Genomic DNA, 25,022 nt, shown 5'->3' on the forward strand with positions numbered 1-25,022 from the left:
ATAACAACAAATTAATTAATAATTAGTTCCAACGAATTATTATTTTAAATGTGCATTTTTTGAAACCAGATATTTAATTCTGTTTTAATATCTGTATATTTGTAGATTTGAAACTGTGTGGAGCTGCTTGTAATGTGGGCCGCTTTGAGTTTCCTTGTGGAGAAAAAAAGCGGGGCATACTACACATCATGGTCACAGGAGTGTACACACGCTGCCCTTTCCGCCGCCTCCTGCGAAACAATACAAACACGCGCTCTCCTCAAAGCCAGCACCACGTGACCCTACAGAGCGTGGCTCTATTTCTCAGTCGCCCGCCAAGAAACTACGCGTCCCAGAATGCTCTGCGGCCAACAATGGCGTGCTTTATATTCAGAGTTCAGCTTGTCGCTTACTTCACGCGGTTCTGAATAGGAGGACGCGTCTGACCCCGGAGAAAAAGAAAGAACACAGAGTAAGAGTCGCATTTAACCAAGTTTAATTTGGGCGCGGAGGGAGGGAGGGAGGGGGAGCGGCTTGCCGTGATTGACACTTTCCCAGCGCGGGATTTCTGGAGACGCGGTTGCCGTGGAAACGGTCTCCCTCCCTCCCTCGGAGGGCGCCGCGCGGCTTCCGCTTCCTCCCGGTCGCCTAGGCAACGCTTGGTGGGCCTTTGGGGCGAGCGAGATGGCGGCCTGCTCGGTGGTGTCGACGCCCATCGCGGACGGGGAGTACACCGCGGCCATCTACGGCCTGATCCGGGCGGGCCAGTTCGCGGAGGCGGTGGGCCTGCTGAGCACGGAGCTCCAGCGGAGCTGCCGCTCCCGGGCGGGCCTCTCGCTGCTGGGCTACTGCTACTTCCAGCTGCAGGACTTCGCGGCGGCGGCGGAGTGCTACGAGCAGCTGTGCGCCTTGCACCCGGACCTGCTCGAGTACCGCCTCTTCCAGGCCCAGGCGCTCTACAAGGCCGGCCTCTACGCCGAGGCCCTCCGCGCCACCAGCCCGCTCCTGGGCGCCACCCCCGCCGCCAGCCCGGCCCTGCAGGGCAAGGCGCTGCGCCTCCAGGCCGCCACCCACTACGCCCAGGGCGACCTGTCCAGCGCCAAGGCCCTGGTGGAGCTCACCCTCAGCGCCGCCTCCAGCGAGAGCAGCGGCAGCAGCCCCGAAGGGGACCCCGCCGAGCTGCCCGAGGCCGAGGTCAACCTGGGCTGCCTGCTCTACCGCGAGGGCCAGCACGAGGAGGCCTGCGGGAAGTTCGCCTCCGCCATGCAGGCGCTGGGCTACTGCCCCGAGCTCTCCTACAACATGGCCCTGTGCTGCTACGCGGCCAAGCAGTACGCGCCCGCCCTCAAGCACCTGGCCGACATCATCGAGCGGGGCATGCAGCAGCACCCCGAGCTCAGCGTGGGCACCAACACCGAGGGCCTGGACGTGCGCAGCGTGGGCAACACCCTGCTGCTCCACCGCACTGCCCTGGTGGAGGCCTTCAACCTCAAGGCTGCCATCGAGTACCAGCTCTGCAACCTGCAGGCCGCCCAGGAGGCCCTCACCGACATGCCCCCGCGAGCCGAGGAGGAGCTGGACCCCGTCACCTTGCACAACCAGGCCCTGGTCAACATGGACCGCCGGCCCAGCGAGGGCTTCGAGAAGCTGCAGTTTCTCCTCCGGCAGAACCCCTGCCCACCGGAGACCTTTGGCAACCTGCTGCTCCTCTACTGCAAGTACCAGTACTATGACCTGGCGGCCGACGTCCTAGCTGAGAACGCTCACCTCACCTACAAGCTGCTCACACCCTACCTCTACAACTATTTGGATGCCATGATCACCTGTCAGACGGCCCCTGATGAGGCTTTCCATAAGTTGGACGAGCTGGCGGGTGCCCTCACCGAGCAACTGCGGAAGCTGACCAAAGAGGTGCAGGAGTCGAGGAAGAACCGGGATGACGAGGCGCTCCGGAAGGCCGTAAACGAATATGACGAGACGCTCGAGAAGTACATCCCAATCTTCATGGCCCAGGCCAAGATCTACTGGGACATGGAGAACTACCCCATGTTGGAGAAAATGTTCCACAAATCGGTCGACTTCTGCAAGGATCACGAAGTCTGGAAGCTGAACGTGGCTCACGTGCTGTTCATGCAGGAGAACAAGTACAAGGAGGCCATTGGCTTCTACGAGCCCATAGTGAAGAAGCACTACGACAACATCTTGCAGGTCAGTGCCATCGTGCTAGCTAACTTGTGTGTGTCCTACATCATGACGAGCCAAAACGAAGAGGCCGAGGAGCTCATGAGGAAGATTGAAAAGGAAGAAGAGCAGCTCTCTTACCATGAGCCCGACAAAAAGATTTATCACCTCTGCATTGTCAACCTGGTTATTGGAACGCTGTACTGTGCCAAAGGGAACTTTGACTTCGGCATCTCGAGGGTGATTAAGAGTTTGGAGCCTTACAACAAAAAACTGGGTACAGACACTTGGTATTATGCCAAACGGTGTTTCCTGTCGTTGTTGGAAAACATGTGCAAGCATGTGATCATGGTGCGTGACACAGTCATTCAAGAATGTTTGCAATTTCTGGAGCACTGTGAAATGTATGGTCGAGACATCCCAGCAATTATTGAACAGCCTCTTGAGGAAGAGAAGATGCATACTGGGAAGAACACGGTTACCTATGAAGCTAGACACCTGAGGGCACTGATGTATGAAGTTATTGGGTGGAATAAGTAATGGCTCTGGCACTTGTGTCCCAAATCGCTGTGGAACAGAGTAGAGAAAGACTTTGACTTTTCAAATATTTACATGCATACATGTATGTATTATGTGACTGTTTTTGTTTTTGGGCGTTCTATTCTGCTGTTTGAACTTTAAATTGCCTTTTTGTACCAAAGTAATACAGTGTTCTATTATTTTAGGTAGAAATTTAAGGTGCTGGCCTAAATCCAATTTCTAAGTTTAGAGTTCTAGTGAATGTAGACTGCTCCAGTCAATATTTGAATGGTAAATCAGCAGTTAAGTACCAATTCAAGGGATCTACTCTTAAGATTGGCTGTTGTCTTATTAGCTTTCTGCATTTCATTTTTTTAAAAGTTCAAAGTGGCTTTAACATGTATGCTTATTTATTTTTTGGTCTTTGAAGAAAAATCCATTAAAATTTGTATTGAAATATAATATTTTTGAATATAATGGAAATAAACTGTTTCTAAAAGAAATTAAAAGGCTGTATGCCCAGTTTTTTCATGCATTCCTAAAAATAATTAGATAACAAGAAGTCGTTAGTTGGTAGCAACTGTGCCTTTTTATTCCTTCTTTTTCTACAGGACAAGGCACATATTCAAGAAGGAATTTTCTTTGGGGAGAAATGCATGCAATAACCTGAACTTGATTTATGTCTTCATGGCTGTTTTTTTTTCACAAACCTGAAACAGATACACAATTGTTTATCTTTGACAAACAGAAAATGATAACAACACCATTCAGACAATTTGGAAAATAGATATTTTTTAGTTAGAGACACTCAGTAAATTGGGCTAGATTCAGATTTTGTCTTTCTTAGTGTAGAGCCATGGAAGTAAAAGACTGAAGTTCTTGAAGCTATTACTACTTTTCTGTTTGAGATGGACTGATGTGCTTTTTCTACTGGTCCTTATATAATGAATATTTCCTTGCTAAAAAAATGAAAGAAAGGATATATGAATTGCCCTGAATGGCACAATCCTATGCATATTTACTTACGAGTTAGTTCCAGTGATGGGCCCCCTGGTGGTGCAGTGGGTTAAACCGCTGAGTTGAACTTGCTGACCAAAAGGTTGATGGTTTGAATTTGGGGAGCAGGGTGAGCTCCCGTTGTTAGACCCAGCTTCTGCTAACCTAGCAGTTCGAAAACATGCAGATGTGAGTAGATCAATAGGTGCTGCTTCTGCTCCATGCAATCATGCTAGTCACATGACCTTGGAGGTGGCTACGGACAATGCCGGATCTCTGGCTTAGAAATGGAGATGTGCACCCTCCCCAGAGTCTGACACAGGAGAAACCTTTACCTTAGCTCCGGTGAGATCTATAAGATTTTTGACTCAATTGGTTTATGGAACTAAAGTGTTGTCTCTAGTTCCTTTGTTCACAGAATGAATATAGTACAAACTGGACTCCTCTTCAGTGATGTGGGGCATCTTATTGGAAGAAGATAGGTTGATGTGGAGGTCTTGGCTCATGTAGGAAGTTATCTGTCTGGAGTCTCCTATAGCTCCTCCATGATGTTTTGTTGCCGCTCACCTCAATATGGACTTGGTTCATAGGAAAACAGGAAGCCGCCTTACAAGTGAGTCTGCCAAGCCCAGCATTATCCCATAGGAAGGAGCCTCTAGGGTACTAGATACAGTTCTCCTAATCTTGTATGGATACTGAGTCCCACATCTTATATTGACCAGGTTCAACCTTACATGACTTCCAAAATCGGATGAGATCAGGCATAGTCGGGCTAGCATGGTGATATAGATTCAGAATCATTTAAGCGCTCTACCACTAAATGAATATAGTACAAACTGGACTCCTCTTCAGTGATGTGGGGCATCTTATTGGAAGAAGATAGGTTGATGTGGAGGTCTTGGCTCATGTAGGAAGTTATCTGTCTGGAGTCTCCTATAGCTCCTCCATGATGTTTTGTTGCCGCTCACCTCAATATGGACTTGGTTCATAGGAAAACAGGAAGCCGCCTTACAAGTGAGTCTGCCAAGCGCAGCATTATCCCATAGGAAGGAGCCTCTAGGGTACTAGATACAGTTCTCCTAATCTTGTATGGATACTGAGTCCCACATCTTATATTGACCAGGTTCAACCTTACATGACTTCCAAAATCGGATGAGATCAGGCATAGTCGGGCTAGCATGGTGGTATAGATTCAGAATCATTTAAGCGCTCTACCACTAAATGCAAGGTGCATGTAGGCGTTTTGAAATGTACCAGATTGTGAGAGCCTATTGCAAGGACAATGTTAATGTATGTTTTAGAAAAGAGTTGCTTACTGTGTTATGAGAGATGTATGAAGAAAAAAAATAACACATTTTTAAAGTAAAAGTCAAGGTGATTGTTGATCTTACATCCTCTGCAAAACTAAACATTTCTACAAAATAACACTGCCTGCAATATTTTTGCTTCTTCTTAAACAAGAATAAAATACATTCAAGGCAACAGAGAAAAATAGCAAACTAGGGGTGGCGGTATAAATAAAGTTTTACTACGTGAATTGTGTTGTTTTTTTAATCCTTGCAACTCGCCCTGCCCAATTACTGTGACCTTATACTTGGTGTGCAAAGATGAAGTATTTTGGCTACATAATGAGAAGACAGGAAAGCTTAGAGAAGACAATGATACTGGGGAAAATGGAAGGCTAAAGGAAGAGGGGCCGACCAAGGGCAAGATGGATGGATTGTATCCTTGATGTGACTGGCCTGACTCTGAAGGAGCTGGGGGTGGCCACGGCCAACAGGGAGCTCTGGCATGGGCTGGTCCATGAGGTCACAAAAAGTTGGAAGTGAGTGAATGAATAAACAACAAACTACAGTTCCCAGAATTCCATAACACTGAACTATGGTAGTTAATGTGTCAAACTGCATTGATTCTACAGTGTGAATGCTCTCTTAGCCATCTTCTCCATTTGCTTGGTCATAATCCTAGTTTGATTGCTTAAGCCTCAAGGGGTTGCTGGCAAATCATGGCATTAGAGCTATGACATGACACTACTGGTCACTTGTTTCCATCCTGTTTTTTATCCACTACTGCTTTTGTTTTATGGACAGGTCTTACGATTTCAAAGTTTGTTCCCCTTCTTGGTGCCATACAATAAGCAATAAAGCATATTTTTAATTTACAAGAGAATTGTACTATATATTGTTCCGCATAAACAGTGTGACCTTTACAAAAAAGTTTTTAAAAGTCACTCCACATTATAGAGAACGAAGTGCAGGCTACAGGCAATGACACGAAGACTAGGAGGCCTTTGTTTAGTATTCATTTTGCATTTTCTGTAAAAGTCAGTGGACATATTTTTTTTCCAAAAATGCCTGTGCGTATTTGTGCTAGTTCAAATGTTGCATGCCCTCTAAGCCGTAATGCAAAGCGGAATGAAGGTTTGTTTTATCCATGGTTGACTCTGCTGTGATATTTATGTGCTCTTTTACGTCAAAATTGGCCTTCATAGGTCTATGGCTGCTTTCACCTTCTGGAATGTCAAGCTCCTGTCCGTTCTTTAAACACAAGGAGCCCAAAATAGGAGAAGAGCAGCTGTTCATAGGAGATGTATTTTGCAAATCTCCATTCTCCCTCTGAGCTCTTATCTTACTGAATGTAGTATTTTTATGGGGAATAATTTTAATCCCTGGGTTGTTGTAAGTTTTTGTGGCTGTATGGCCATGCTCCAGAAGCATTCTCCCCTGACGTTTCTCCTGCATCTATGGCATGCATCCTCAGAGGTTGTAAGGATGCTCACAACCTCTGAGGATGTATGCCATAGATGCAGGCAAAATGTTAGGAGAGAATGCTTCTGGAACATGGCCATACAGCCCGAAAAAACTTACAACAGTGATTTCAGCCACGAAAGCCTTCGACAATACAATTTTAATCCATCTCTGATTATATTAAGGGTGGGAGTGGCCAGTGAAACTGATTGGTAGTGAATTAAGAACAAATGAAAGTACTAAATATTATTTGCAACAGAAGTGAAGAATCTGTTGACTTCTACATGTGGCTGGACTCTGAATCTCAACAATTTGGGCCAGAGGTTGCTAAGCCATGTTTTCCAACACCAGAAGAGTCAGAGTTTGCATATCCAATTGGATTTTCTTCTTAGTAGATTTCTCTAGGGGTGGGATGGACATTTCTGCGCTCAAATGCCAAAAGCAGAACTTGGAATAAAAGGCTTAGGAAATTCATAGGGTCACCACAGATCAATAGTTGACACGAAGGCATATGCACACACATAAAGTCATGTTCTTGAAGTGAATAATTAAGTGAAAATGCTATGCTACTAAGGTAGAACACAACTGTATCTTTTTCTTGTTTTGGATGTAGCCTCAGGTCCAGAAAGTTTGTAATGTTTTTAGGAAAACAAGACATCCACAATCTTATCTTCTTCCTTTGTTCTGTTTTTATTTATTTATTTATTTATTTATTTTGTTGATAATTTTTTATCCTTTCTCCATTCAGGCATTTAACAATGAAGAAGTATAATAGCATTGCATCAAAATATAAAGATCAAGTGCTTGTCAACAGTATAATTATTTCATATTGCTCCTACCCCATCTTTTATTTCGACCTAAGAATTCTGTAATTGGAGGAAGACACTGGCCATATTTGGGAGTCACCACAATCCAGATGAACCAGCCCTATCACTGGCCAGAACAAGGCAAACCATGAAAATGAACAAAATCTGGTAACTAGTATTTAAAAAAAAAAACACTAGAATCAAGACAGTAAATAATGAATGCTACTCAACAGGAGAACTCCAGACACCAAACAATCAAGGGCCAGCTAACACCTCCCAAACAGAGGATGCCTCCAGGCAACAAAAGCCAGGCTACTTCTATGCAGATACCCTTACTGATTGGCTTTGCAAGCTTCATGGCTACTCATGTTAATTCAAGCTTGCTAATTGCAACATTCCCATTTTAGTCAGACAAGGTTTCTTTCTCTCACCCTGGACATCCTCTCTCTCTCTCTCTCTCTCTCTCTATATATATATATATATATGCACACCCCACTTGCTTCACTGTCAACAGAACCTTTCAAGATGCTGGCCTCAGATGCAGTCAAAATGTTAGGAGAGAATTGCTACTGGAACACGGCCATACAGCTCAAAAAACTCACAGTAACCCAAGGCAATCTCCTCAAATGCTAGGTCTTGAGTGATGTAAATGGAGCAGGAGCAGCAAATGGAGCAGGAGCTGGCCATTTCCCCTTGAAGGGCATAGCAATGTGTTCCAGGCAATCTGGGATGCATGCCTGAAATTAGCCTTCTGCCCTCAGGTGAAGTGGCCAACAATGCCTTATCACCGAAGCCAAAGTAAGATTCATTTGCCCACCCAGCCCAGCATGTGTAGGTTGAGATAGGGCTGTGGTTGGATCCTCAACTCATTTTATTTGGTTCAGGAAGAGGAGTGTCTTCAGCCAGCCCTGAGTTCGGTGTCAAATTTATGCAAACAACACCCAACTCTATTACTCTTTTCCACCAAAAGCCAAGGATGCTGTCATGGTCTTGAAATGATGCCTGTCATCAGTGATGGACTGGATGAGAGCCAACAAACAGAAATTAAATCCTGACAAGACAGAGGTACTACTGGTCAGTCATAAGGCAGAACAGGGTATAGGGTTACTGCCTGTGCTGGATGGGGTCACACCCTTTGAAGGTACCGGTTCACATTCTGGGGGTCCCTGGAACCTCAGGTGTCAGCGGTGGCCAGGAGCGCCTTGACATAGTTAAAACTTGTATTCCAGCTGTGCTTATACCTTGAGATGTCTGACTTGGCCATGGTAGTCCACGCCTTAGTCACGTCCTGTTTGGACTACTGCAACACTCTGTACGTGGGGCTGCCTTTGAAGATAGTTCAGAAGCTACAATTAGTCCAAAGATTGGCAACCAGGTTGCTAATGGACTCCATAGAGGGAGAGAATCACTCCATGTTGTGATAGCACCACTGGCTGCTGGTCTGCTTCCAAGCTAAATACAAAGTTCTTGTTGTTACCCATAAAGCCCTAAACATTTCGGGTCCAGGCTATTTGTCTAACTGCATTTCCTTATATAGGGGCCCTGTTCTCGATGCCACTCTTGTCACAAGTGCAGCTGGTGGGAATGAGAGGGGGCCTTCTCCGTGATCCCTCACCATCTCTGGAACTACCTTCTGAAAGAAATAAAAATGGCCCCCATCCTCGTCTCCTTCATGAAAACATATTTCTGCACTTTGGTATGTGGGGAGTAGGAGGATTGGGACACACTACAATGCTGGCCGACTTACTTGTACCCCATGGCCATTATTTGCTTATCCCAGATTATATGGTAGATAACTTGGGATCAGATCCTGGCATATAAGGACAGTATAGAAGGGGCCTACTTACTTAGGCGATCCCTCGTTGTTCAAGGGGTCGCCTCGGAAAAACGTCTTCCAGGATCAGTGTGCTGGCGGTGGGTCCGGAGGTGACTGTGGAACCCTATTCTTGATCTGCATCTTCTCCCACAGTGAGAACATTGGTTTCCAGGTGGAAGGTGGTTCCAGTCAGAGTTGGCTTGACACACCTTCCTCTTGGCACATTTCTCTCTTTTGCCCTACATTTGTGCCTCTTCAAATTCTAGAGCACTGCTGGTCACAGCTGACCTCCAGCTGAAGCGCTCAAGGGCCAGGGCTTCCCAGTTCTCAGTGTCTATGTCAGAGTTTTTAAGGTTGGCTTTGAGCTCATCTTTAAATCTTTTTTCCTGCCCGCCAACATCCGTTTTCTGTTCTTGAGTTCGGAGTAGAGCAACTGCTTTGGGAGACGGTGGTCGGGCATCTGGAAAACGTGGCTGGTCCAGCAGAGTTGATGGTGGAGGACCTAAGAAGGGGTCTAAGATCCAACTTGAAATGTATAAACCATGAAGTTCTTCTGACATGTTTAGATAGAGGTGCTTTGGTTTCAGCCTCAAAGGAAAGCAATGGCAAACCTATTTGAACAAATCTTACCAAGAAAGCACTACGATAGGTTCATTTTATGGTCGCCGTAGGCCAGAAATGACTCAAAGGCTCACAGTTGCAACAAACCATATAAAAGCATATAACATTACCAGAAGATCCCAGCTGAGGTCCCCAACTATAAAAAGATATATAAAAGTAGAGCATGTAAAGTTACTTCTAAAAAGATACCTTTACTGTCTCGAGACCCCATTGGTCATAACTGCTTTGGTTACAGCTTGTAAAAAAATGTGTTGGTGTTCATGAGAACAATTATTTGCTTTTTTAAACTGTTTTGTAAAACAATGTACGAATGCAGAAATCAGAAGTGTTTTTCCTCCCAACCTCTCCATTCTTGCTGTGACACCCACAACTGAATGCAGGGGAGCAAACGAGCCACAGCAACTGAACCGTGGGATATTCTTCCTGCAACACTGAGTGAAGACGCAACCTGTAACTATAATTTATTTGGGATTCATTACTTCCGAGCTCTGCATAAAACACCATCTGGTGTCCCTCTTTCTCTCTGCCTTTCTTCCCAGTCCTGTTCTTCATTCAACCGCAGTAGGCTCTGTCTCACTCTTCTTACCTTGCAATTCTTTGGGACTGTTCCAGCAGCACCTGAAATCCTAGAGCTTCATCAATCAGTTTCATAGCATGCTTCTGCGTGGAGAGAGATGCAGACACAGAAACTATTTTAAACACTTCTGTAAGGAGTAGAATAGGAGAGACACCATTCTAGGAGAATCCTCTCTGAGTAAGAAGAATAAAATAGGAATCTTTCCTTCTGAAATTAATCCTTTCAACATTCATTTATTTATTTACAGTATTTATATTCCGCCCTTCTCTCCCCAAAGGAAGCTCAGAACAGATCACAGAACACATGCAGCAAACATTCAATGCTGTTATACACTGACAAGACAGACAACTGTACATAGATAGAGGTATATATAAACTTTCCCGATTTTTGGCATCTTGGAGGCTTTGCTCATTTCCAGACATGGGGGGAGGGCTATTGCTGCTTCTTTCCTGCCAAAGAGCTTTGTCCATAAACTTCCTCCTTGATCGAATCACTGATGCCTTAAATATCTCCCTGCTTTAAAGCGGCACCTATTTATCTACTTACATTTTTGAACTGCTAGGTAGGCAGAAGCTGGGCTAAAAGCCAGGAGCTCACCCTGATCCGGGCTTCAAACTGTCAACAGGAATGTAACAGGCCATGCAACACTTCCTTCCCTTTTAAAACAAACAGCAGATTATATGTGAATCTTCCCTGTCTTATAAACCTGGATAATTAAGTTATAGAATGGTTTATAGGCTTACCTGAAATGCTTAGGACCAGGAGTGTTTTGGATTTCCCCCCCTGATTTTGGAAAATCTGTATTTTCATATAACTCCATAATGAGATTAGGAAGTTGTGTAGTTTCCGGGCTGTATGGCTGTGTTCTAGCAGTATTTTCTCCTGATGTTTTGCCTGCATCTGTAGCTGGCATCTTCAGATGATCTAGCCCAGGGGTCCTCAAAATTTTTAAACAGAGGGCCAGGTCACAGTCCCTCAAACTGTTCGAGGGCCGGATTATAATTTGAAAAAAAAAATGAATGAATTCCTATGCACACTGCACATATCTTATTTGCAGTGCAAAACCATTTAAAAACAATACATTAATTAAAATGAAGAACAATTTAAACCAATATAAACGTATTAGTATTTCAATAGGAAGTGCGGGCCTGCTTTTGGCTGATGAGATAGTATTGTTGTTGTTGTTCTTGTGTGCTTTCAAGTCGTTTTAGACTTAGGTTGACCCTGAACAAGGGCCGGGTAAATGACCTTGGCGGGCCGCATCTGGCCCCCGGGCCTTAGTTTGAGGACCCCTGATCTAGCCAGTCACTGATGCAGGTGAAACATTAAGCTGTTTTAAAAGGGGCGTTGTATGCTCCCTATAGTTTGCTCCACTAAGGAGCCTGGCTGCCACCCATTCTACCAGCTGGAGCTTTCGGGCCATCTTCAAGGGCAGCCCCATGTAAAGCACATTGCAGTAGTCCAATCTAGATGTAACCAAGGCGTGGACCACGCTTGCCAAGTCAGAGTTCACAAGGTATGGTAGCAGCTGACACATGAGTTTGAGTTGTGCAGAGACCCTCCTGGCCACCGCCAACACCTGAGCAACAAGTGACAGCATTGAGTCCAGGAGGACCCCCAAGCTACGGACCTGCGCCCTCAGGGGGAATGTAACCCTATTGAGCACAGGTTGCCACCCAATACCTCAGATAGTCAAAAATGGAGACCATTTCCTGGTGGTTTCTCTTGAGTTCTCTGATTGTTCCTCTGTCTTGGTGGGCAGAAGTATATGTGCCATTGAAGAAGGCTGATCCTATTCCCTTAAAAGTAGAGTGGCAAATGCCATTCAAATAATAATAATAATAATAATAATAATAATCTTTATTTATACCCTGCTACCATCTCCCCAAAGGGGACTCAGGGTGGCTTACATGATGCCAAGCCCAATAATACATAACAACAAAATGCAGAACAACAAAAAATATCATGACAGTAAAATAAGTAGGACAAAAAGTAAATAAACAGTACAAAGTAATAAGGTGAGAGAACAATCACAGTGGGCGGGCCAAATGTACATAGAATTATTAAACACTGGATGAGATATTGATGACCAAAATATAAGAACTGGGGGGTGGAACAGTGAAGATAGAATTGCCTGCATTTAGCTAGAAGTCCAATTGGGTTCAGGATAAGGAATAAGACAGATCAACCATCTTATCCCTTGTCATATCCTTCTTTTTATTACGTTAAGCTTTTTCACTTTAGGTAGCAATATGCCTGAAGATGACCAAAGCTTGATTACCAATGCTACTTCATAGCACAGTTTTACCAGCACATGGTAAGGATCAATTCTGAGTGCACTTTCTTGAAACTATAAATGTATAGGATCGGTGTGTAACTGTCCTAACTAAAGCAGCTCATTCCCTGTAGCTCAGGAACACATTTGCTAAGAGGTGCACCCTGTTTGGGATGCAGGTGTGTTTGGTTTCTATCCACCTATGCCCAGGCTTTGCTGCCATTCACATTCACTGCCATGAACTGTGCTATTGAGCTACATACTGAGCTCCAGCGCCATTAACTTCTTCTCCCACAGGATGTCAGCACTCTCATAATCTTGAAGAGAATGAGTGCAGCCGCTCTCCCTATAAAGACTGGCAGGACAAGCCAACTGAAACAAAACCTACACTTGGACTTTTTGCATCCTCTGAAGACACAGAAAGCATATTTTGCTAGATCAGGAGAGAGATCAGCTTCTGTTGAGACCCATTCAGTCTACTTAACATGCACAGAATGGCTGAGCTCAGAATGGTGTGACTTTGGCAAATGGAGGTCAGCCTTCGGTCACTCACCATTCTAGACCTTTTCAAAGCTTTCCTGGGAATTAAAGCATATTGCCTTACTAAAAGGCAGAGATCAATGCCATAAATTAGAAGGACTGGCTTCCTGGATCATTCAAGCAGTTCTCAAGTTGTAAACACTTGATGGCTGCTGATAGTAACAGCAATTACAACAGCAGCAATGATTAATGTTGCATGCCAGTTACTGTTATTGCTATAAACTTGTCCGGCATTGATCAGTATTGATTGTTGCCAATTGGGTTGCAAGCATACTGTAAAATATGTTCCATGATAACCATGTAACCAAATCCCGATACCACACCATTCAACTCTCCCAATTTATCACAAATCCTTTGTCATCCCACTGTATCATCTGCTTCTGTTTCTTCTTCCTCCTCCTCTACCTCTTAGGGCCCTTCCACACAGCCCTATATTTCAGAATATCAAGGCAGGAAATCCCACAATATCTGCTTTGAACTGGGTTATCCGAGTCCGCACTGTCATATAGTCCAGTTCAAAGCAGATAATGTGGGATTTCCTGCCTTGATATTCTGGGATATAGGGCTGTGTGGAAGGGCCCTTAGTTGTCAGCTTACATTAGTTGCTGTAAAAGTGAGTACAAAGTAAAAAGAAGGGACGAGGAAAAGGCTGAATCCTGCCCTACCCATTTTGTTCAGGCAACTAGCAGCAACTCTCCCAATTTGTGGATTTCAACCCATTCATAACTTTTGCCATCTTGAACACGCTGCAACCAGTTGTTTAGACACATTGTGTAATTCAAAATAATTAACCAGAAATTCCCATTCCTGGCTCTCTCCCATGCCCTCTCACCTCTTCATCCACTTCAGTTAATTTTCTCCTCTTCTTTGCTACTCCCGGCTCGGGACGGAAATCCTCAGTTTCAAGGGAAAAGCATCACTATTTTGTACTGTACTGTCACATTTGGGATTTTATTTTTCTTGCGAAGGATGTAAGGCTCACAGCAGCATGTAAAAATTGCTCATTTCAAAGGGAATCTAAGAATTGCACAACTCATTGAAGACCAGCTGTACCAATTATAGCCATGGTTGGGTCACTTTGCACAACCCTTAGAATCTTAGAATCATTTGGTCCAACCCCCTGACAAGAAGCAGGAAAATTCCATTCAAAGCACCCCAACAGATGGCCATCCAGCCTCTGTTTAAAAGCCTCCATAGAAGGAGCCTCCACCACACCCTGGGGCAGAGAGTTCCACTGCTGAACAGCTCTCACAGTCAGAAAGTTCTTTCTAATGTTCAGGTGGAATCTCCTTTCCTGTAGAAGCCATTGCTCTGCGTCCTAGTCTCCAGGGCAGCAGAAAACAAGCTTGCTCCCTCCTCCCTATGACTTTCTCTCACATACTTACACATGGCTATCATATCTTCTCTCAGCCTTCTTTTCTTTGAAAGAGCAGGACAAGGCGGCAAAGAGCTACAGGAGTATGGAAAGTCAAATTGCTATTGAGAATAGTGAATATATCTGGGATACCTGTGGCACAAATTCCAGTCCTGGCAATATTACAAGAAAAAAAATATATGCCTGACATTTGTGTTTGTATTGCTTGGAGTGGGAGATAAAATTTCAAGCAACAAACAGCTGTAGATATTTGCTAAGTGAGAAGAAAAGTGCTGGAATTCAGTTTCACAAAAGCAGCTGTCATAGAGAAAGAGCACAATAGTGAAAAGTAAAATAAACAAACCCTAGGCATATTGTAAACCCATTGTAAATGCCCCATTAATAGATTTCTTTTGGTCTTATGCGTGACCTTGGACCTTACATTACTTTTGGAGACTCATGCATAGTTCATAGTGACTTGAAAATGTCCTCTCCACTGTGTTTTGGTGTCCTTGGACATAAGCACAGTCTGTTTGTGGTTTCCTTCATTGTCTGTTTTAGCAAGGATAGCTTACAAGACCAGGGGTCGTTGCTAGCATGATTTATACTGGTAAGTGCAATGGGGGTAACATGATCTTGTCAGTGTGGTATGTGGGGCAGGAATGTGGATGCAATCAATCACAGACTTGGCAGAGGCCTGAAGGGTCACCCTATCTCACCCTCACAGATGACGCTTCTCCTCTGGAGAGGCTGGACGTTCCTTAGACTAATACAGGTGATAATCTGTCCCTTGTTTGTCACACTTGTTTATGAAAGCGCTGCACATGGGCCTTTTGATTACCTATAAGACTAGCTTTGCCAAATAAAAGGGTTCAAATTTGCATGAACTCAGCTTCTATACACAGGAGTACCCAATGTCTTTGCTTACAGCCACTTATTACAACCTTCGAGAAACTACCTGAGCGAGGAGGTTCATTTTTCCCAATATTTCTGGTCACAGAATCATAGCGTCCTCCAATGAAGGGGGCTCCAACATACCATTATAGTAGCAAACAGCTCTTAGCATCAGTACAATCTTCCCAATGTTTAAGTGGAATTTCTTTTCCTGTCGTTTGAATCTGTTGTCCATATCCTAATATCTGGAGCAGCGGCAAACAAGCTTGCTCCATCTTCACTATGACATCCTTTCATACATTTAATCATGACTATTATGACAACTCTTAACTTGTCCTTCCCAAAGCTCTGGCAAGCCAGGGAGTAGGGGAAAGAACCAGTATGAAACCAGTGGGACAGCCTCACTTACTGCAATGGGTCGGATACTTCTGCCAGCATCATAAAAAGAAAAAAAAACCCTGTATTTCCTGGCCATAATGCTCAATGCATGTCAACATGCTCCTTCTAAAACCTTGCTTAGATAATACAAACCGTGTGTGCTTTATCCAGAAATACAAAATGCTCCAAATTCCAAAAATGTTCATCTGGGTGGTTGAAGGAGCGACGCCCAAGTATTGACTGAGGATCCTTCAGACCCACATGGCCAGGGCTGTATCAACACTGCAGAACCCCATGAACTGCCTTTTTTCTCGTGGCAGAAGTGACTTCTGCAAGTCGCTTCTGGTGTGAGAGAATTGGCCGTCTGCAAGGAGACGCCCAGATTATTGATGTTTCACACTCCTGCAGGAGGCTTTCTCATGTCCCCTCATGAGAAGCTAGAGCTTGACAGTTGAGAGCTTACCCCGATCCTCAGATTTGAACTGCCAACCTGTCGATTGACCAGTCCTGCCAGCACAAGGGTTTAACCCATTGCACCACTGGGGCACAATGCTATAGAAATCAGGGATGTGTAGTTTTGTGAGATATTTACCCCTCTTCATCTGAACGCTGTAATGCCATGACAAACTACAAATCCCTGAGTTCCATTGGATGGACTCATGGCAGTTAAAGTGCGTTCATTCTGCAGTGTAGATGCACCCTTACTCTCTGGACTAAAACTCAACATGTTCTCTTTGGGCACTTTTAGTACTAATGCCTGTAAGTAAAGGTAAAGGTAAAGGTTTTCTCCTGATGTTAAGTCTAGTTGTGTCTGGCTCTCGGGGGTGGTACTCATCTCCATTTCTAAGCCAAAGAGCTAGCGTTGTCCGTAGACACCTCCAAGGTCATGTGGCCGGTAAGATTGCATGGAGCGCCCTTACCTTCCCACCAAAGTGGTATCTATTGATCTACTCACATTAGTATGTTTTCAAAATGCTAGGTTGGCAGAAGCTGGGGCTAACAGCGGGAGCTCACCCCGCTCCCTGGATTTGAACCGGAAACCTTTCGATCAGCAAGTTCAGCAGCTCAGTGGTTTAACCCACTGCACTACCAGGGGCTCATAAAGGAGTACACAATAGGACTGAAATAATTGATTTTTGGCATGTGAGATTTCTGCTCATTCAGTTACACAGACTTTCAAGCTTTCATAGCAATAGGAGCAATATGAAGGAAAGAAATTTGTGATTTTTCAGAACAAATCAAGGCCAGTTTGTCTTATCAGCCAGAATTTAACCCCATGCTCCAGCTGTTTCCACCATCTCCTCCGTTCTCCTGACACAAGGCAAAAAAACTTCGCCGAGGTTGTCACACATGGTGATTATGTTAATCAAATTTCAGTCATTACTCATTCTTCTTGCTCAGTTTTATATATTTGCTTCTCCTAGGTCTGCCAACTTTCACGCTTAGCAAATAAAGATGCCCTCCGCCGAACCTCCTTTCCTTAAAAAAATAATGGCATTTCTTTTGTTCAAAAGTGAAGGTGCCAAATGTAAGTTTTGGAGAAAACTCTTCTCCGAATTAGGAAATGGTGGTCTTCACTTGACATATGCTGTAGTTAAAGAAAGCAATAACATCCGTATATTCTTCAAGCCAGGGGTCTCAGACTCTGTTCACCCGTTCAGTCCTTTTCACATATTTCTTGTTTTCCGTTTACGCTTTGGCAATCCACTGGCACTAATGTAAATGTCCTCAACTTTGGAAAGTGCTCTGTATGTGTGTAGATGTGTGAAATAGCTCTGCAGTTATCTGCGTGGAGCCTCTTCATTGCCGCAGACAGTGTTGTTCACTGATCTATTAAACACCCGAGTGATCATGGACTGTGTAAAAGAATCAGACAGTGCTTGTAAATGTCAAGAGGAGTTACTGGTATTTATCGAAAAGTAACTGTTTTACTACTGTTTCCAGGTCCACAGAGCAAGTGTGTGTTTTTGTTGTGCCTCCCGGTTCAGCTTATTCCACATAGTTGAGATGGCTGAAGTCATAAACGGGCAGAGAAGAGCTTCGCAAATGTTAACATCTCAGGTTTTGGAAAAGGCCAGATGGTTTTTCCAGAATTCGACAAAGTACTTCAGCAAAGGCAGGCATCTACAATGCACTCCCAATTTTGCAGAGCTGATTTCATCCTGGGATCTGGCATATATTAGGATCTGCTGCAGCACATTAAAGGTCATAACTTGGACTTTCCTGTAATTTTCTTTAACACATTGTGTACCCTTTGATCCAGGCTGCAAGGCAAATTGATGTGCATTTTGTGGCTGCTACAGTTTCACGTTGGCTTATAGACACATTAAACAGTTAGTGTAGACCAGTGGTTCCTAACCATGTTTTTACCCGGGACCACTTGAACAGGGACCACTTTGACCAGGGATTATGCTCCAACATTAGTACCAAAAGGGTTACAAATCAGTTTTTGTCAATTTTATTTGGGATGCTGATTCAGAAAATTGCACTGAATATACCACATCAACTCTAGTTTCTGATACAGAACGTATGCCATCCAGTAGTCACCATCTGCTCTTCCACAGAAAGCCATATTTAATAATCTAGAGCTGATGTGATAGTAGTGATCTTTCATGGGTAGTCAACCTCTCCCCTTCCGACATCCCTGTTGCCTCGGCACTACAAGAGAGTTTCGCGAGACCAATCACTCTCGTTGATGTGTGGTTTCAAGGCAACGGTGTACTAATGCTGAGCCGTGGGCCATATTTTTGTTCTTGCGGACCACTGGTGGTACACGGACCACAGGTTGGGAAGCACTGGTGTAGATGTACCTATAATTCCACTTTACTTGACATGGTTCAGTCGCATGGACACCTAGAATTGGCAATTGACAGGTCTGGGAATTTTAAGGAAGGGCACTTAAAATTCCCAGACCTAGAAGTTCTCTGATGCCTCTGACCAAACTACAAGATCTCATAGGACAGAACCATGGCAGTTAAAGTGATTTAGTGAAAATGTGCCTCAGGACTCTGGCAGGGTTGAACGTACATGTTTCTCATTGACTTATTGTGACCCTATGTATCTCACATGACTTTCCTAGGCAAGGAACAATCTGAGGTGGTTTTGCCAGTTCCTTCTTCTGCAATACAGCCTTCAGCACCTGGCATTCAGGATGTTTGTGAAAACAAAGAACAGAAGAAGCTTTTGTCCAGGCTTGGGCAACTTCTACTCAGGGCCAACACGTTTGCATTGTGTGTGGCTGAAGGGGCACAAACAAACTGTACGTACTCTTTCTCCCTGACATATAGAATGTGTAACAGGACTTTCACTAGTAAAACAACCTTTTTCACATTTCATGAGATTGTATGGCATGAAGGATTGTGGTGCTGGAGCGAGGGAAAGTCCTGTCTTAAGGGCTTTATCAGTTCTGTCCCCACACCTTCCCTATTTGCCCATGATTCAGACTCCCCAAGTAACTTTGATGCAACCAGGCCCGTAGCCAGGATTTTGTTTTGTGGGGGGGGGGGGCTGAGTTTGGTTCGGGGGGGGGGGGCTGAGTCTGAGTGAAAGAGGGTCTACCCTAGCAAACCTTTTGTATCGTTACCCCAATACCCCTATGCATATGGGATATATTGAGTATGGTGATCAGATCATGATATGAATAAACATAACAGTTTAAATAATGTACCAGTAAGGCCTTCTCGCGGACCACCATGCCTGGATGCAACCCATGATTCACAAGGAACAGGTACAAATTTTAGAGTGCTTTTGGTTATCTTCAAGGTCCATTTAGGCCAAATGGAATGTTGGCCCCTTCTTGAATTGCACACTTTGGCAGAAAAAATCCACAAGAACTACTCTTCCCGCATTGTTTTTCAGGTTGAACTGGCCCACAAGTGTGACAAAAAAATATTTAAGAATGCATGATTCAATATTAGAGTGGGATGGAAATCATGGAAATCATGCCGGCCTCTAGATATTGTCCTGCAAATGCTAGTGTGCATTACCAATGGGGCTGCAGTAGCACAGCAGTTAAAAAGCTGCTAGCTGCAGCAAAGGCTGCTGACCAAAAGGTCAACAGTTTGAAGCTGCGTGTCAGGATGAACGCTTGACTGTCAGTCCTAGCTTCTGCCATTCTACCAGTTCAAAAGCATGCAATGTGAGTAGATCAATCAATAGGTACCACTTCGGCAGGAAGGTAAAAAGGGCAACCCATGCAGACATGCCAGCAAAAAGATTGGAGATGTCTATGGACAGCAGGCTTCTTTGTCATGGAAAATAGAATAACATCACCTCCCCATGGCCAGAAGTTGAACATAGCTTCCAATCGCCAAAAATGGAAAAATGGAAAGCCCTTTACCTTATTTGTGTTATTGTATGTTGTTGTTCATGTAAAAAGGCATTGACTGTTTGCTTTATATGTACTCTAATCCGCTCTGAGTCCTTCCAGGGAGATAAAGTGGAATATAAATAATAATAATAATAATAATAATAATAATAATTATTATTATTATTATTATTATTATTATTATGCCACTAAGGATTCTGGAAGTTGTAGTCCAATAAACCTCATAACATACATTAAAACACACACAAACCAGCTTTTACACATAATATCATTTTTTTAAATCTATAGGATCAATACATATTAAAACAATTGGTCTAAAGTTTAACACTGATAATTTAAAATTCATAATTTTAAAAAAATCACCTGGCCTGGCCTGCTGGAAGAGACAGGTCTTTAATGCTGTTTTCAATTCAGACAGCGTATTCGTTCAGCTGTCTACTGGTATTTTCTGTGCAAAGAGTTTCCTATGTAGGTTCAGCATGACTTGGCAAGTGTCTAGACACATTTTATTTCTTGTTCTCTGACCTCACCTTGCTCAATTCCCTTTCCCATTTATTGAATGCACATATGATCATAGGTTCCTGTTATATATTGGAGGTCTCAATCTACCCTCGACAAATGGCTGCCCAGTTTCTGTTTAAACATCTCCAAGTGGCAAGCCCATCTCCTCCTGAGTTAGCCAATTCTATTACTATTTCTATTAGGAGTTATCTCTATATGTTTAACCAAACATAGGAGCCCCTGGTGGCACAGTGGGTTAAACCCTTGTGCCGGCAGGACTAAAGACCGACAAGTCAGAGGTTCGAATCCGGGGAGAGCACGGATGAGCCCCCTCTGTCAGCTCCAGCTTCCCATGCAGGGACATAAGAGAAGCCTCCCACAAGGATGGTAAAACATCAAAATATCCAGGCATCCTCTGGGCAATGTCTTTGCAGACGGCCAATTCTCTCACACCAGAAGCAACTTGCAGTTTCTCAAGTCGCTCCTGACATGAAGGAAAAAAAAAAACCAAACCTTGCATCCCTCCAGTTCTGTATCTTGGTTCTAGTCCTACCTTTTGAAGTTAGCAAGGAATAACTCTGCTCCATTTTCTGCCTTCCAAAAATGTGAAGGCTTGAGCTATAATTTAATCGGGTATTTGGCTCTTCTCTGAAAGATCAAGCTTTTCCAAAAGGCTATGATCTCCAAATGGTTATCAATGCCATTTCCCAAAAAGAAAAAGAAAACCCTCTGGACTTATTGCAAATACACTGCTTATAGTCTACATGATGCACAGTGACTTCAGTGAGTATCCCATTTATTTTTTGTTCTGTCTTTAATCTGATTTTGCCTGACTTTAGACAAAGTTGAGGGATACCATGGAGCTTGCTTAAAGTCCAGAGTATCCCAGGGTTTCAGGGCAGCCTGGACAGCTGGAGTTGGACCAATCCCATCATCCTGTGCCACAGCTGCTGGGCCCCATCAACTCCATGCAAGTGCCCGGCTATTGTGGCGTCAGAAGGGTGACCAGCAGGAAGGAGGCAATATTCACCATTTACCACCCCGCAATTGTACTTCCTCACACCTTTATAACCCCGCCTTTCTATACTGCTGTGGTTCCTTTATTTATCATTTTTATGTTTAGCACAGTTGTGCTATTTCAACATGTATTTTTAAAAAGAAAAATATAAATGTAAAATATAAAGTACTCTGTTCTCTGCACTTCAATCCCCTGGCGCTATACTACGCTGTTTTGCACTATCCCATACCCAGTCCTTTTTATAACCATCTTAGTATTTCTGGCTATTGTTTTTTGTTGTGTATTGCCTGAGTGAGATTTAAGGCTGCTGTTTTTATACCTCTATGTTTTATTTAATTGTGTTTTATCTGATAGTTATGTTTTATTTTAATCAAATATTTTGTTTTTAATTTATTGTGTTTGTTTTGATATTTTTGTTTTGATGTTCTGTGGGCATTTTCTCACATGTATAAGTTGCTCCAAGTCCCTTCAGGAAGATGGAGGCGGGTATAAAAATAAAGTTATAATCATTATTATTATAAAATAAAAGGAAAACAGCCAGCTTGGGTATAGTTGGGGAGTGGGGAAGAGAAGAGGATAGTGGAAGGGTCTATCACCAAGGTAGGTGATGGAAACATTGTGGGATTGGGAACTATTGATAGATAGTAGAGGTAAAGGTTTCTCCTGATGTTAAGTCTAATTGTGTCCGACTATGGGGCGGGGGGTGCTCATCTCCATTTCTAAGCTGAAGAGCCGGCATTGTCTGTAGATGCCTCCAACATCATGTGGCCAGCATGACAGCATGGAGTGCCATTACCTTCCTGCAGAAGCAGTACCTATTGATCTACCCACATTTGCATGTTTTCGAACTGCTAGATTGGCAGAAGCTGGGCCTAACAGCGGGAGCTCACTCTACTCCCTGGATTCGAACCGCCAACCTTTCAGCCAGCAAGTTCAGCAGGTCAGCGGTTTAACCCACTGCACTACCAGGAGGCCTACAGAGATTGATAGATACAGATGAAAAAATAACAGCCGGAGCGGGGGGAAGGGAATTAGTGCGATGTGCATGGCTTTGTGTGATAGGGACAGTCACCAACGGTAGCTGTTCTATAGTGAATCCAGTTTGCCTGCCTCAATGATCAAGTCCTATGTCATGTCAAGGAAGGCACGGTCCTGATTTTGTAAGACTTAGAGAGAGCTGTTAATAATAGAATGCTTTGGAGGTCCTTTGTTCATAGTCTCACCGTAAGTCAAAGCCAACTTTATGGCAATAGGAAAAGCAAAAATGTTAACAATGTTGGTAGTCTTATTCCTGCTACAAAATATATTTGTCCATTGTTGGAATAATGGCAGATTGCGGTGACACAGGTTCATTTTTCTTAAAGAAAAAAAGCAAAACAAAGAACGGTATTATTACCAATGAAGTTTCCTAACAGATTGCAGACCATCCATGAAGCTGAGCTTGTTTTCAACAGGACTGTGAATAATAACGCAACAAGTGATGCTTTACCGATCTAATTCCATTTCTCAGTGGAAAGCTTCTAGCAACAGCTAATAACTTAAATCAGGCCAATCAGCTCCATGACAAAATCTTTAAAGTATGCAATGCAGCATACTTTCAGCTTCCCAACTCACCCCCTTGGAAAAAAAAAATCTTAATGGAATCTACATGCTGCAATCTCCTCACTTCATGGTTGTAAAATTTTATGGCCCTTGTGTCTACTGAGAATTTAGGTGTTTAACCATTGCTTTTTGCCTCTGCTGAAATCTAACACAAGCGGCTAATGCTATCCATGTGCTAAAATATATGAATATTCCAATCACGCCAGCAATAACTTTTAGTGCACGCACACAATACATTGCTTTTGCTCTGCTGTCAATAATATCACAACTTGGTTTTAGCAACCAGAGTCTCTCAGTTTGCATCAGTACTTTCTGTCCATCTGGATGAATGGATAAGGACGGAGCTATATATATATTGGAAACAAGAAGGGAAGGGTTCTGCTGTTTCTGCCGTGTGTAAAAAATCAAAAGGGGAAAAATCAGTGTTGGTGAGGAAAAGCATACGAGCAATCTTGCAAGCTGACAGGGCGCAGCTACAGTATACTATATTCATATGCCTTTTAAAAGGCTCTGGTGGTTTGATACCTTGCCCGGTAAGTGATGGGCTAGGACATTTTACAGCATTTTACATATAAATTACTTTTCCGTCCAATTGAAACACACACACCTCTATAAGGGCAGAGGCAGAATGGAAAAAAGGCATTTCAAATTATTCATTATACAACATATTTGTCCTATGCTAGACTCCATTCTTTCTATGAAGTAGAAAAGCTGGGAAGTGGAATTAAGAACAAAGGCAGCTTTCTGACAATCCAATCCAAATTGCTGCTAAATTGCTCATTCATTCATGTGTGTGCTTTTCTGTGGCTTCAAGTCATTTTCAACCTATGTCAACTCTAATGTCAACTTATAGCAAGGCTTTCTTGGCAAGGTTTGTTCAGAGCGGGTTTGCCATTGTTTTTTTCCCTGAAAAGAATGTGACTTTCCCAAATTCACCCCAATGGGTTTCCATGATTTAGTAGCAGTTTGAGCCCAGGGCTTCCAGAGATTTTTAGACCAACGTTCAAACCATTACACCATGCGCTCACAGACCCTATTCATCCACCTTTCTTAAATTTATCAATATTTTTGCTTCTTCTTAAACAAGAATAAAATACATTCAAAGCAACAGAGAAAAATAGCAAACTAGGGGTGGCGGTATAAATAAAATTTTACTACCTGAATTGAGTGTTTGTTTTTTTAATCCTTGCAACTTGCCCTGCCCAATTACTGTGACCTTATACTTGGTGTGCAAAGATGAAGTATTTTGGCTACATAATGAGAAGACAGGAAAGCTTAGAGAAGACAATGATGATGGGGAAAATGGAAGGAAAAATGAAGAGGGGCCGACCAAGGGCAAGATGGATGGATGGTATCCTTGAAGTGACTGGATTGACCTTGAAGGAGCTGGGGGTGGTAACGACCGACAGGGAGCTCTGCCGTGGGCTGGTCCATGAAGTCACAAAGAGTCAGAAACGACTGAATGAATGAACAACAACAACATGGGACTGAACCATGTCAGGTAAGGTGGAATTATAGGTTCATCTACACCAGATGGCATCCTTGAAGTGACTGGCTTGACCTTGAAGGAGCTGGGGGTGGTAACGGCCAATGGAGCTCTGGCGTGAGCTGGTTCATGAGGTCACGAAGAGTCAGAAGCGACTGAACGAATGAACAACAACATAGTTGATGTGTTTATTTATACTGTTTTTGTATATTATTATTATTATTATTATATTTTACTGTTTGTATTTTATGTTGTATATTTGCTTTGCCTAGAATAGCAGACTACAGATATATTGACTGAATAGCTGAATGAAGAGCAAATGCACTTCTGGATTTATACTTTTCACCTTGTAGTTGCACATATTACATCAATTTGCAGAAATCTGGAAAGCACATGATCGGCTAT

General features: G+C 43.5%; 1 protein-coding gene across 1 annotated transcript; it reads left to right on the forward strand.

Moving 5' to 3' along the window:
- The first annotated feature begins 500 nt into the window (after positions 1–500).
- On the forward strand, positions 501–3,145 carry IFT70B (intraflagellar transport 70B). The gene has a single exon (XM_060779624.2). It carries the CDS (start codon positions 664–666, stop codon positions 2,698–2,700), a length of 2,037 nt encoding a protein of 678 aa, XP_060635607.2. The 5' UTR covers positions 501–663; the 3' UTR covers positions 2,701–3,145.
- Positions 3,146–25,022: the final 21,877 nt, after the last annotated feature.

The sequence above is a fragment of the Anolis sagrei genome, chromosome 1 (assembly GCF_037176765.1).
Source record: "Anolis sagrei isolate rAnoSag1 chromosome 1, rAnoSag1.mat, whole genome shotgun sequence".
NCBI classification, from domain to species: domain Eukaryota; kingdom Metazoa; phylum Chordata; class Lepidosauria; order Squamata; family Dactyloidae; genus Anolis; species Anolis sagrei.